This window comes from Dysidea avara, chromosome 6, assembly GCF_963678975.1.
Source record: "Dysidea avara chromosome 6, odDysAvar1.4, whole genome shotgun sequence".
Classification (NCBI taxonomy): Eukaryota; Metazoa; Porifera; class Demospongiae; order Dictyoceratida; family Dysideidae; genus Dysidea; species Dysidea avara.
The window spans coordinates 18,051,427-18,066,602 of record NC_089277.1 but is presented as its reverse complement, the minus strand read 5'-3'; the positions used below and the strand labels follow the sequence as shown (position 1 = coordinate 18,066,602).

Sequence of the window (15,176 nt, the reverse complement as noted above, 5' to 3'; positions counted from 1 at the left end):
CAGAATTTAGAAATGCCATAATTCAATAAGGTTTGTACCTAGTTAAACATACGTATACACATGAACTTACAAATTCCTCTTGTAATTTCTTCACACGCTTCTCAGTTTTCTTCCGACCTGATCCTTTGCCATGAAATTTGTGCGACATGTGTCTGAAAGCCTAACAACACAAGAGTGTAAATTTAAAAAAAAGTATATATATATATATATATTAGCGTGTGCGTGTGTGTGAGTGAAAGTGTACCTCTTTGGGGTCTAACATTCTACCAAAGTCATCAACATACTCCACTTTGACATCAGGACGATAATCCTTCTTCTCTGCAAAAGTAGTGATACTGCGGTAATTGTCTCTATGATCTCTTGGATCTCTTTCTCTGTCCTTCCTATACAGTAAACCACACACAATGAATGAACAACACAGACAGCCAACATACCAGTCTCTGTCTCTATCCTTATCTTCTCTGTAAACACTACAAGAAAAAAAATTAACCACATGAACGTTAAAATTTCATTTCTGTAGCTACATCAGTACTACCAGAGTTAGTAAAACAATGTTGGATATGTTAAGTATTGTAGTATATACAGAAAAACCTTTGCAGCCAAAGACAAGCTTTTAATGCATATAGGGAAAAGTCGGTAGATTTTTTGACAGTGGTTATCTGAAGACAATAGCAAGATAATGGAAAATAAGGTCAACTTTGTGTGGTCTGTAAGAGCAAAGAAAAACTGCACACAACTGGTTAATTAGCAAAGACAACGGTCAAGTTTATAATTGAAAAACACTTACGCTTTAGGTCTATCACCCTTCACAATAGTGCGTGACTGCTCTTTTTGCTTTTTCCTATCTTCTTCACTCATTAAAAATCCTACAACCACCATTAGCTAAACAATATGGCTGATATAATCAAACACTAGCTACCTTTTCTGCCAGCCATTTGTAATGCCACAGTAACACCTCCAGCCAAAACAGGCTCTGGTTCTTGATAGAGATCTTGTTCCTAAGAAGTGAAGTGAATACACAATGGATACCGGGATATCTTGAATCTTGATTATCACAACATACAAGTACTTGTACTAGTAATAGCGATGCACAATATATATACCAAATTATCGCATAACAGTCATGTAATATGTAAAACAATAGACTCTTGGTTATCTGACCCTCGTTTATTTGTACCCTCATTTATCTGAAATTGGAAATGACTGTTCTATTAGAGTATTTTAAACAGGTGTATGTTCTATTAGAGTATTTCAATAGAACTCTGTATATAAATGGTATGGGCTTCAGTTATCACTTATCTGAACACTTTTATCATTGACTGAGAACAAAGGGATTCAGATAACTGATGGTTTGGTTCACTGTAGTTGTAACATGGGTATGAGGAAATACTTATCAGGCAAAAGCCCAAATTCCCCGTGTTACAGCTAATACGTTTCAAATCTGTAGCAGGTTAATAGGCTGCACTGGACGATCATTCACCCAAACTCAAACTAATATGAGTGCAATTACTGAATATGTTATATACACAGATTCAATTATGGGTCAGAAGCTAGTATGTTCTGGCTACATTTGGCTATGATGAATGGACAAATCCTAGAGATATCATGGAGAATTTTGGTTATGTGAGTTTAATGTTTTAATCAATCATTTATGGCATGATTACTGGACCTAGATGGGAAGCTACTTGCATAGCGGTTATATCATGTAGACTAGCAATTTTGAGTTATCAGTAATGAATGTACTTGAAAACGTGTGGAAACACTTGCTATAGCACTAGTTCTCACCATAGCCCAACGTTTTTTAAACTCATAGGATAGTCAGGGTGACAAAACACTGAGTGGTTTTCATGGCAAAATCCAAGTCATGCATACTAATCACGTGAGTATTAATCAAACCCCACAATTGATTTTGGCCTTAATGTCTCATAATTGCTGCCCAGATGTAGCCCAGGTACATTCAGATGTAACCCGGACAAAATCACCAACTGGTTGGCCAGCCCCTTTGATCTGAGGTGTGAACGTGATACATATAGAGTATATATATTTGCATATCAATATCTTGACTGCACAATCATAGAGCTATGGTGAAGGTCTAATTTAATACAATTAATTTTAAGAGTGCACATGAGTTAGTTTATTTGTTTCTAGATGTAACAGTGTGCAAAGGAGTAATAACTGGTGCTGGACTACAGTGCAAGTATATCAGCTGCAACTACACAGTTGTTAAATATATCATTTCAAGTGTATCGTACATTGTGACTGCTCAATTAGAGTAGTTTGACAACTAGAATTTAAGTGTGTGTTCTATTAGAGTAATCCAATGCATTGCCCACGTTTTACTATCAAACACTGAGAAACAATAGTGCTTGAATATGTCATACAGCCCAGGGGTAATTGGGTTATTATTTTTGAATGTGACATACCAAGGATTGTTCCTGTACAGGCCAGCTCATCACAAAAATGCTCAGGTAAAACTCACCATAAAATTCTGCTCACTTACTCTATTAGAGCATACACTTTTCTAACATGATTAATCAAACTACTCTAATTGAACACTCATTTTTGGTGCTCAGATATTATGGTGCTTGCAATGTAATGGGTGGATATTAGGGTGGTCAAATTTACTGCACATGCTCAGCTGGCTAATTCTTTTAGAGGTCAAATCAATCTTCAACTTGGTATTTTGCAGATACACGTACACATTGTTACAATACCTTCGGTGATTCTGGCCTCTTAGGAGAATGTCCTCCATCATCACTGAAGTCCTACAATACATGTTCTTTCAAAAGCAAGACACAAGCTACACAAATACATGTAACACCTATCCAGTCACATATACAAGTCACCACATAGCATATGAGAAAATATACAAACTAGGGAGTTAAAAGCTATATGGATTAGCACTAGAGCTGTGAAACTTAACCGGTTAACTGATTAATCGACCAGTTATTTTTATAAATTCAGTTATCAGTTATTTCTTCCCATAACCAGATAACCATTCTCTAATATATTCACGCAAAAATGTATTGTTTTCATTCTTCAACATTGATATCACACTTGTTATAAGATTCAGCTTTATGTATAATGATATGTTGACTATTACTTTGGCCACTACAAGTGTAATCTGATAAACTATACTAAGGTGCATTGAATTCAACATTACAAATAGAGAAAATTTCATTAAGTTCAGTTAACCGGATAACTAGTAGTTATGATTTTCCCAGTAACCGGTTATGATATTCTGTCCAGTTTCACAGTACTTCAAAACCTTTTCTTAGAAGTGGCACATCTCCAGCACACACAATTGGTATAAATAACACTATCCTATCTGCCCATTTTCAATCAAAATATTTCACTACAGATACACACACACACAGCACACACACACGGCACACACACACACACAGCACACACACTACACACACACTACACACAACACACACACTACACACACACACACTACACACACCATATCTTCTTCTTTTACACTGTGTCTCCTATCACCTGTGAAGGCAACATGTACCACACAAGTACCATAAGGATGTGACGGCTTACTTTCATCACCGCCGACTTGTCTACAGAACTCTGCAGTGCTATCCAACACTAAACTCATCCCTAACAGAACAGCAATGAAAAAGATGCGGAGTTACCACACAATATTTTTCATGTGTTTACTACATATACTTCTTACAAACTGAAACAGTTGGCACACAATATAAGAATACAGAGCAAGCAGAAAGTAAAGCAAAATCTATCTGCCATTTTTATGGTCATGCCAAACACAGGGACACCTGTGAAATCACTCTAATCCGACACCTCTATAATCCGACACCGTTTGCTGCACCAAAAAAACTTTTCTCTAAGTTACTACCTTGACAATATTTTAGTATCAGATTATAGAGTTTTCTCTGTATGTAGGTACATGCATTATGATTTGTGTAAGTACACAAACATACACACACACACACACACACAACACACATGCAAACACACACACAGTTCACTATTAACTCTAATAGCTGAAAAGCTCATATACTACATGTAAGTTACAAATTGTATCACTACTTACCATCTCCCTGCTGGGAATAGTCAATGGGCTCTTCTTTTACTCTCGGAGCATTTGCTAACAAACTAGCAACCTGCACATACACATGTGTACAGTAGTATCATGTGATACAATAGGTACATACTGTAACTAACATTTCTTACATACACACATGTGGATACACATACACACAAGTGGATACACATACACACATGTGGATACACATACACACATGTGGATACACATACACACAAGTGGATACACATACACACAAGTGGATACACATACACACATGTGGATACACATACACACATGTGGATACACATACACACATGTGGATACACATACACACATGTGGATACACATACACACATGTGGATACACATACACACATGTGGATACACATACACACATGTGGATACACATACACACATGTGGATACACATACACACATGTGGATACACATACACACAAGTGGATACACATACACACATGTGGATACACATACACACATGTGGATACACATACACACATGTGGATACACATACACACATGTGGATACACATACACACAAGTGGATACACACACATACAGACGAAAAATGTAGTGTAAACAGTATATCCTTACCCGTTCAGCAACTGATGAATGTTCTTGTTTAACATTTTTGATCCTCTTTGCCCTACAGTTAACACATAACACTATGCTAAAGTATTGTACTGTAAGACATGCATACACTAACTTACAAGTCAGTCACCACAAAGTAACTGTTATATTTATCCGACTGTTCTATTAGAGAATTTGGATGGGAATATATAGTGTAACGACGTCACCCTTTGATAAAATCACTAGACTTGAAAACCACCTTGATTTACGTAGGGTGTTAAGTAGTTTGTTAGCCTCAATCCTTGACTACAGCAAATCCCTTAAAAAGCACATGGAGAAATGTGGACACTTTGGTACATTTTCATGGCTCCATTTGTATCAGTGTATATATGTGACTGGATTTTGGAAAAACGATCCAAATCGCACATTAGAAGTTTCAAGATAAACGGTTTTAAAGAATTCAAGCCAGCATAACTCTCCAAGGATAGCAAGCACGCGTATGAAACTTACACTAAAGATGCATCAATCTGTTACCTTTCAGACCACTTCCAGTACTTGTAGCTGCTTGTAGAGTTTCCCGCCAAATAAGATAGAAAATCTGAGCTATTGGACGAGCGAAGTAGTATCACGAGTCCTCACAAAGGGGTGGAGGGTGGGGGGTGGCGGGGTGGGCAAGGGTTAGACATCAAAATGGTGACAGACCATGATTGGAGTCCAGAGACGAGATTACAGGGTTGTGCTTGCTCCTTAGTGGTTGATATGTAGCAAAATCCACAGAAAAACGTCTGGCCTACATTATCAGGCTGTCCACCAGTAAACCACTGATTTTTGCCAAGCCAGGTCCTTCACAAGGCCTAAATCCACCATTCAAGCTCTACACACCACCCAGAAAAGACATCTGTTGAAACCAGCCTCAAGTAGTTTGAGTGGTACTGAGTGTCAAAACTACTAGTACGATAGTGTAGCTATCCACTGGTGGTGTTAGTTTGATTTTGCCTGATGTGCGATTTGGATCGGTTTTATAAAATCTGGTCACATATACATTTAGACCCTAGAAATTATGAAACCTCTATAACTAGGACACACACAGGTGTAAGGGATGGCCCTTTGTCCAGCATAGAAGGAATGATGTCACTATAGTCCTGCTAGCCCTGTAATTGGACAGTGCTTATCACCAAGTATCCAAAAGAGTTAAAACTACATCGTGTTGGATGACAGAATTTCATAAGGTTATCTACTGCAGGTCATAATATTATTCTGTGTATAACTACCCATGTGGCTGGCTAGCAGCCAGCCACATGTTGAATATTGGGTCAGTGGGAGACAGACCAGAAACCATAATAATCAAAAGACCAGGAAACTTGTACAGACATCCAGCCCATCTTATAATGTTCAACACTCTCTCTATGCTGGAATGGATAATATCCGCAATGACGAAATTTGATGTCATAAGTGATAAAATGGCCGTGTTAGTGTGGGGGCTTCAGAAACTTTAGCACACAGTATTTGAAATGAATGTTGTCTATAGTTTTCTACACTTGGAACCACGAGATAATAAGGGTAAGATGTAGTACACGTACCGTTACAAGGCAAAACGCATTCTAATAAGGAAAGCAGACCAAAAATTCGGACACAACTAGGCTTATTTGCATTGCATTAAATACTATATACTTCACCTTCGCCCTTTTTCGAATTTATAAACGCTATCATAGGGAAACACTATCTCGCCCAATACCTCTCTGTACAAAGTCCCCACACTAGCACGGCCATTTTGTTTTGTGACGTCAAAAAACGTCATTGTGGAAAAAAAGCAGGCTATCAAAAAAATATATATATATAATACACCCACTTATATACTATTAATTAGCAGAGTCCAAACAACATGTGTGACAACAAACATGAGGAAAATAAGTGTTTTACAGTGCACTCTATTGTTGGCATGTTTATCATGGTTTGTGTATGCGTTGTAGTTGACATGAAAAGTTGACATGAAAAGTTGACGTGGGCACATTCAGAAAAACAGACAGATAACTTTCCCCCAACAAGTTGATCATTCACAGCTGATCTGTGGCCAGGTGTGGTCATATACCAGGTTTAAAAAAATCTTATAAACAATGTACATGGTGGTACACTGTCCCTTTTCATGAATGAAAAAGGAAAAACAGAGGTACTTTTCTATGACACCAATTATCCATAATTAGTTCTAATAGCTGCTGTCGCCATGGCTACTAACTCATACAAGTGTAGCAAAACAATATTGCATTAAAAAAAGAAAGTAAATAAACATGTCACCATGGAAACCACACATGTAACTATATAGACCAAACAAATCATACTACACACGCAGTGTTAGCTGACCAGGACAGGACAAATAAATAATAATTATTACAACAATATATATTGTGCCCCAAAAGAAGTACCCTATAACATCACCAAACCACTACTATCCTGTAACTGCCTTTACATCGTTAAGATGATATAAGCAAAAATTATATGTTGTGAAATGTTGTCCTTAGCTGGAGGTGTAGTTTTAATTTCATAGTTGGGATTAGGGATGAAAGAAAAAAGTAGTGAAACAAGGGAATAGCTAAAAACTAGTGAAACAAGAGAAGTTGAATTGCCTATACCTGTATTGGACATTTAATCCCTACTTCAGTCAATACCCATGACTGAATTAGGGATTAAATGTCTGATCTGTACTTAAGGAAGTGAGTCGACTGTACAGTATATCTATGGTAGCCTTCAGGCTCTTTTATTATGTGTGGCTTTGGTTTCTTTACTCATGGTAACTAATGATAATATGGCTTTGTTTATAGTACTGTAGGGATCGTGAAAGTTTTCTGACCAAAAATATTATCCCAAAACCTATCCCCTATTACCTATCCCCTGAAAGTTTTCCCTATTACTTCATGATGTGCCTTGGCAGTATTGGTAAGGCATAGTGCCTCCAAAATGTTTCCAATAGGTTGCTATGAATTCTTTTTTAAGTGGAGTTTTCTGCTGACTGACTGACCGACTGACTGATTGACTTGACTGATTGATTTCAGACAAGGATAACTCAGTAGTAGTTGAGGCTACAGGCTCAATTTTTTTCACTGTTAAGGTCACTTCAGCTCAACAGGTACCTTTTGACATACCACAGTATGTAGTATGTACAGTTGCACTACTGCATCATGGACTTAACTTTGTCCTCCTTTGTGTCTCATTTCTCTTCGCTGACAGATTAAGGCAGTTCATGACAGTGAGTAGCCCCTACAGGAATCATCCCATATTTTCCTTAGTGGCTGGATTGATTGCAGAGATCTTCTCAAACTGCTCTTCATTTGTAATGGTAAGTAACGGGCGGAACATAGCTGAAAACAAAGCACAATGGTCACTTCAATTTTCAGTAATTGATTGTCGGGGCACATGTTCAGATGCAAAATTAATTTAATCACAATTCTCCTGGCATCATTCTTCCTTTTGATGTGGTATGTACTGGTTCATTTGTCGTAATTATGTTAATAAACAATAGAAATTTTAAAGTTGAGACTAGGGATCATAGAAAAAGAAGTAGGAAAACAAGAGAGGTTGTCTATACCTGCAGATATACTAGTGGCTTGCATTCTTCAGTGCACGGATTCAGAATACCATATTTACATGGTTAAATGCTACAGAGTTTATTCATAATATTGATGCAGCAACTATTTGAATTTCACCATCACTCGATGCTCAAAAATGATGTTGAAGCCCTTGACATTATCATGCCACCACTCAAGTGTGGCTACATGGCGTAAATACGGTAAACGTCATTAAATTTGCAAAACGATTCTGCATAAAATAGTTCTTAAATTTTTATCAACACGAGTTACCATTGCCAAGATACAAATGCCTTAAAGGTGGTGTGATGATGTAATGTGTATAGGGAAAGGACTGCATGGTAAGTTCTGCTCCTATGATTGACATGAGTATCGAGACCAGCCAGTGTGTACAGACTGACTTTATAAGTTTCCTTGTAACTGGGGAAAGAGTCTAGAGCACACAGATTATGCAACAATACCACAAAACACACACTACTGTATCAACACACTTTTCAGGTCTCAAAGGGCTGGCTAGGGCTGAAAATTGCTTCAGCCGTACTGAAAGTTTCGGTGGAATTTCCCCCCAATACTACAATACTTGAGTGACATCTGGTTATTTAATATAGTCTGCATGCACAGCCCAGATGTGGCTAGACCACACACCATATGATAATTTTCATTGTTGTGCCTACTGCACAGACCAGCGTACAATGTTGACGTGTACCAAGTGACACTCCTGTCATCCCATGCATCCTCCTCCAGTAGTTCTTGCAAAACAACAGGCTGGAATTGTATTAATCATATTAGCCTTACACCCAAATGTGGTATTAAAACTTCAGGAAAAACTGATTATGTATCCCTAAAAAGGGAAGTTATTGTTTTGTACATGCTTCCTCATAGTAGACTAAACTACTGTGCAGTGAGACTTCACTTTGAGACCACCTCATTATAGTGACCATGTCAAGTAGGTCCCAAACATAGCTAAGGTGTACTTCATCACCTCATTAATAGGACCACCTCATTATAGTGACCATGTCAAGTAGGTTCCATAGCTAAGGTGTACTTCATGACCTCATTAACCCATTAATGGCCACTGCCGCCATATGGCGGCATGGCATCATAACTCACTCATAGAATAAACTTTAGACTCGCTATAACTTGTAAAACGCGTTTCATAGCAAGATGCGCTAGTACTGAAACGGACACATCCATAGAGGTCCCGTTTCTGGGATAACCGGATCCTTCCCGGACTAGTGCGCATTTGTTATGTAATAGCGTAAGGTGTAACCTGTTATAATAGGCGAATTAAATCGTTCTTCAACTTAAAATCTACTAGCTGATAACAAAGAAAGTGTTATACATCGATGGAGACAGGTAAAGTCGACAGTCGACTGCTTTATCCCAGACGTGGCATGGTGGACATGAGTACAGATACGCATGCGCAATAGCAGAAATGGGACAAATCACAAAGAAACCAGCTGTGGAATGGATCACACTGTAAGTAAACTGTATAGAATAGTTCTTTGGAGTGTAAGCACCTTAGTAAATAGCTAGTTGGGATTCCGTTGTTTGTTCGGGCTGGTTTTTACCAAAATTTAGACTTTGTTGTCTAATAACTTCGTTGCGGTTACTGTTATGTAAACAAAAACAACACAGTCAACCTCCTTAGTTTATAGCGAGTATTTAGATATACATATGGTTACTAAGTAGTTCTGTGTACTGGACAGTGGTGCGATTCGGCAATTCGGCCAGGGGTCCTGGCAAATTTGGCTGTCAATGGGTTAATAAGCACATTTCACTATAGCGGCCACCTACGTCGAGCCCATGTTATACGTAGCTTGCTTCTCCTGCTACCATCTGCAGTGCTCTAATTTATTTTCACACACTGCAGTGATGTACAACAGATGCATAAATTCTAAAGGGTTTTAGTCTGGATTTATGAAAACCCTTCTTTTCTGTTTGTCTATGAAATTAAACTCTAAATGCAATTTTCTTTCATGTAATCCAAATTATAATCCAAAGGGGTAGAGAAAATAGAGGTGCCGTTTATAAGTCATTAAGGCATTCACTACCACCATGGAGGTACAGTACAATCAATGAGGCCAACCAAAGTCAATTTGTATGGCAGACTGTCATAAGTGTACTGTTTGAAAAAACTGGTAGCAGCCACCCATCAAGCAAATTCTAGAGAGGGAATGATAGACTCTTAAGTAACAATGGCTATTCTGGGTTTTGTAGTCACTGGCTACTGACTTAGAATACTGGTACACTGCAGGCTTCACGCCGAGTACTTATGCACATAGCTTACATGACAAGTTGAGATTATCTCATGGGTTTTAGCAAATATTCACACAATTTCTCAAAATCCTAAAATTCTTCAAAATACATAAGCAAATTGAAATTACATTCTAATGGAAATTTTCTGGTTCAAAAATCTATTTACTGGAAAGTTTTACACGGTAGCATAGAACTAGTGAGGGAATCTTTAAGGGCACCGAATTATTATCACACGTGCACAACACAGTTATAAAGAGGCTGGACACACAGACATAGTTTATAGTAATACTCTACCTAATGGCAGTTGTGGTGATTATAAAGAGGCTTCGCTTACCCACGACATGTATAAACACATGACCATACCACTGTGTACAACAATCACATTACCTTTGTAGTGCAGTGCTGACTACTGGCTCTGATGGCTCCATGTCCCAATTTATACTGTCTATAAAAGAAAATACATTGATAGTTAATATAGGTAGGTATGTATATGTGTGCATGCATGCGTGTGTGAGTGTATGTGTGTGTGTGTGTGTGTGTGTGTGTGTGTGTGTGTGTGTGTGTGCATGCGTGTGTGAGTGTGTGTGTGTGTGTATGCATGCGTGTGTGTGTATGTGTGTGTGTATGCATGCGTGTGTGAGTGTGTGTGCGCATGCATGCATGTGTGAGTGTGTGTGTGTGTGTGTGTGTGTGTGTGTGTGTGTGTGTGTGTGTGTGTGTGTGTGTGTGTGTGTGTGTGTGTGTGTGTGTGTGTGTGTGTGTGTGTATGTGTGGTATCAGTTATAGTTTAAGTCACCAATACCATAACCAATACTTAGTATGATGTCATTTAATTGTTTTCCAAGATGGTGGCATATGTAGCGAGTGGAATGGAGTATTAAGGAAGAGCATATAACCATGAATTACTTGAAAGAAGCCAGTGATTATGATTGTAGTAAGACAGGAAACAAGATTCATTCAAGCTATATGTGCTGATTGAACATCATGATTGTGTAATAATGGCCACAAAACCAACAATCAGTGCTATAAGACATTAGCAAGTGTTTTTTAATGGAGATACTGGCTGTTTCTTGTAAATAATGCCTCTATGGCAAAGTATCGGTATCAGCCAGGTATCGGCCAATTTTCCACCAAAATGTATCGGTATCGGATCGGCTGTTAAAAAGTGGTATCAGTGTATCCCTAGTAACATGTACAGTATAAATGTGTGTATGCAAACAAACTGGACACACACACATACTTATAATGGCATCATCTGTTTCCATTTTGATATCCTCTTCATCTAACCTTCTCCTGCCTGTGCTCCTAAACATCAAGTTTGTACAGGATCCATATTATAAGTTTGCATATACTAGTTAAAGCACTGCCGCAAGTGCATTACGGAAAAAATAGCACGAGGGTGTGGGAGAGAGACTAGTGCTGTATTCGGCTCAAGACCACACCAGACTGCTATTTATTTCATATTGCACAAGCGTGGCAATGCTTCAACTGCTTTTTGGTCATCTTTGTCAAAAGTATTCATTTTGTAGACTCAAACCACGTCAGTTTCAGTAAGTGTCTACACAGTACAAGTTTGGACATAACGGATGGCTGCAGTTTCGAGGCTGCCCAGGTCCAGTCATGGATTTTTTCTCCTTTCTCCACCTTTTCAAACACACTTTCTGTAACAACTTTCAAGAGGCTGTAGGACCAGGTGTCCTACAGACCTTCAGCACATGTGCTGTAAAGCCTTCATAAAAAATAATAAAACAAATAGATAGCATCATTTTGCCTACTTCTGGCGATTTAAAATGTTACATACGTGATCAAAAGTACTGTATTTTCTGTACGCAGTGCTGTATTTTCCGTTCAGTGCTAAAATAATAGCACTCCTATTCATTTCATCTTCACCCACGCTAGCACTTTACATAAATACAATGCACACATGTAATGTACACAATTCAAAACTAACTACACACAAACACGTACATACCACACAAGCATACTGCAGCACAAAAAACACATTGTGTGCATGTTTGTATATGCCACACACTACACTACACTACACTACACACTATAGTATGTACAAGTTGAGCTGAATCCTGAAAAACACCTAAAAATTAATAGTGGATTTTTTCTTAAGAGAATAAACATTTCAGTCAACCAGATGGACAATGGTGACAGCAAAGGTGTCAATGACAGACACACACACTTTGACTTCATTGCAAGTTCAGGAAAAGACTGCAATGGACATTGCACTTTGTGGCTTCCCCATAGGAAATGTATGGTGAAAATTTTGATTGGTCATAAATGTTACGTCAGACTTTTGAACGAAAAGATTTTGAAATATTTTTAGCAGGTCAAGCAGTACCATAAGTGTGCCAAATTTCAAGATCATGTGTACTTGCATCCCTGATGAGTTATTATGTTATTGAGGATTCAGCTCAATGTGTACATACTATACACTACACACCTTGATCCATGGTCAAACTCACTGGGATCACCATCAGCCAGTGGAACCAAGTCATCAGGCTGTTACATACACAACGCAGCAGGTAAAATGACAGAAATATATCACACATGTAGTTACATGTCATTATATGTAAAAGTACACACACAACAACAAAAACAATGCCAGACAATTTGTCCATTACAGTAATGGTACATTTGTGTAAGTGTTACTTGTATACCATTTCTACTATATTATACGTTTACATGCCACAGAGCAACATACAGAAACACACAACAAAAAAATAATGTAATATTTATACTTTTAGGGCTTGCTTCTTGAGTTTCTTCTTCTTCCTTGGCTTCTTAAACTTCAACTGCACAAGAAATAACACAAGGTAATTATTACAATAACTTACACACAAAAGTACAGTACAAACAAGGTGGTTGATGTATGAAAACAGATGAACCTGTATAATTACTACACTACGTCTGTTTCCGATGACGTAAAATCTTTCAAATGCAGTGAAACCTCAACAAATTAATTTAAAGGCCACACATGGACAGCACCTTGATAGTTAATACACTTGTCTACAGTCCAAATTGTATTACTGACACGTACATACGTGTTCACCCCTGAAACTTCTTACACGGTGTCTAAAACAAGTTTGTAGATGGGGAATGGGGAGGGAGGGGGTAATTCACTGTACACACATACATGCAAATATAACAGCTGTCTACAATCAAACGTTCACAGATTACACAACTCATATATTTACAATGATGTGTGTATGCATCACATTAATGTTCACCATTTCTTCAGCACTATAGTATTCTGACGCAACTCTGGCTTGTACACCTTCTAGACTAACCTGTAGTAGAACAAAATAATATAAACTACTGTACAGTATATTGTTATACATGATGTGCACCTCATGCAACAGACAACGTATGATATAACACATACAGCAAAATATAAAATGACACATACAGCATTGGCTCTCAGACGTTCTCTGACAATTTGTCTCTCTCTTTCCTCAGTTGCATCATACGACCCTCCTTCATCTGTAAAGATGATATTGACAAGTATTGATGATGTGGTACCAATGGACAGTACATTAAACACATTCGGGGGATTCTCAAGTCAGACCTTATTACAGTGACCTATTAGAACAGGGTCTTACAATCTTATAAGAATTTCTCCCCAACTATTTGTCAATAACTGGTACATGTATTATCCTATATACGCCTGTAAACTGAAGAATAGAACTACAGACACATGCAAGGTACTAAGTACATACACTCATACTTACCCAGGACAATGGAATCCTTCTTTACACCTTCAATCTCTTCTTTGTATTTCTTCAGTATCACCTTAGGCTGGTACTACACCAACAAATACACACACTACACTAACATGTAGATGTGAGTGAGTACTTACATTTCCATACTGGTCAAACTCGTCATCCTCATAAGGATTGTAGTCCACCTTCTTGTTCTTCAACTCAACATTCTTTTTAGCCTGCAGTATATGTACACACATGATAACAGCTAGCTTTCTCCATTGAAAACGTATAATAAATTAGTCCACCCAGTTTAGGCTAGCAGACTATTAAATTTACAATACACAGATACTATTAACCAGTACCTACATATTACATGTTTGTATCACTAACAACAAAAGTGGTTCACTTATTTAAGTACTGTTGACTGACACACCTTCTGTTTCTCAATAATATCAATATTCTCCAACACATCTCCCACATCATCCAGTATGGCTATATAATAAGCACGTGGGTAGTGGTGGAAACAAACCATATACAGCACATAAAGTTACTGTGTTTACAGTACATAATAAAGCTACATAGCTACTATGGTTACAGCTACTCTGTTTACAGTTCCATGCATGCATGTACAGGTATACATACTGAGAGTCCTATGTACCTGAATCTTTCAGAGTTAAGATGATGTCTTTTCCTTCTCTGAAGGAACCTTCACTATGCTCCACTTTTAGACCATGAAGATCACGAGATGTATACTCCTCAGCCTAATGGGGAAACGAGAGTTGAACTAATCTTGACAATAGAACACACACATACTGTATGTATCAAGGTACCAAGATGTCTTCTGTGGGACAAATTGTTTAAGGCTGACTGGCTTAGTGAAAGTATTTGTACAACATTGAGACTAAAGACTTTTTAAAGGGACACAAGTGTATGTTCTATTAGAGTGGTTGAACATGGCTGCTATCTACACTGATGTGA

The 15,176-nt window shown here is 37.9% G+C and overlaps 1 protein-coding gene across 2 annotated transcripts in view; it reads right to left on the bottom strand.

The window, feature by feature from the left end:
- Positions 1–15,176, bottom strand: part of LOC136257411 (U4/U6.U5 tri-snRNP-associated protein 1-like) — a 43,547-nt gene that overhangs the window by 4,027 nt on the left and 24,344 nt on the right. For both annotated transcript variants that reach the window (XM_066050604.1, XM_066050605.1), the window contains exons 11-30: positions 14,857–14,959; positions 14,632–14,690; positions 14,354–14,434; positions 14,226–14,298; positions 13,904–13,977; positions 13,725–13,784; positions 13,236–13,289; positions 12,938–12,996; positions 11,726–11,790; positions 10,873–10,930; positions 4,673–4,724; positions 4,070–4,139; positions 3,556–3,615; positions 3,470–3,504; positions 2,715–2,765; positions 920–998; positions 788–866; positions 435–470; positions 245–383; positions 71–160 (exon numbers count right to left, since the gene is read on the bottom strand). In XM_066050604.1, the coding sequence (XP_065906676.1) occupies positions 71–160; positions 245–383; positions 435–470; positions 788–866; positions 920–998; positions 2,715–2,765; positions 3,470–3,504; positions 3,556–3,615; positions 4,070–4,139; positions 4,673–4,724; positions 10,873–10,930; positions 11,726–11,790; positions 12,938–12,996; positions 13,236–13,289; positions 13,725–13,784; positions 13,904–13,977; positions 14,226–14,298; positions 14,354–14,434; positions 14,632–14,690; positions 14,857–14,959 (1,377 nt within the window). The remainder of the gene's footprint in view (positions 1–70; positions 161–244; positions 384–434; positions 471–787; positions 867–919; positions 999–2,714; positions 2,766–3,469; positions 3,505–3,555; positions 3,616–4,069; positions 4,140–4,672; positions 4,725–10,872; positions 10,931–11,725; positions 11,791–12,937; positions 12,997–13,235; positions 13,290–13,724; positions 13,785–13,903; positions 13,978–14,225; positions 14,299–14,353; positions 14,435–14,631; positions 14,691–14,856; positions 14,960–15,176) is intronic.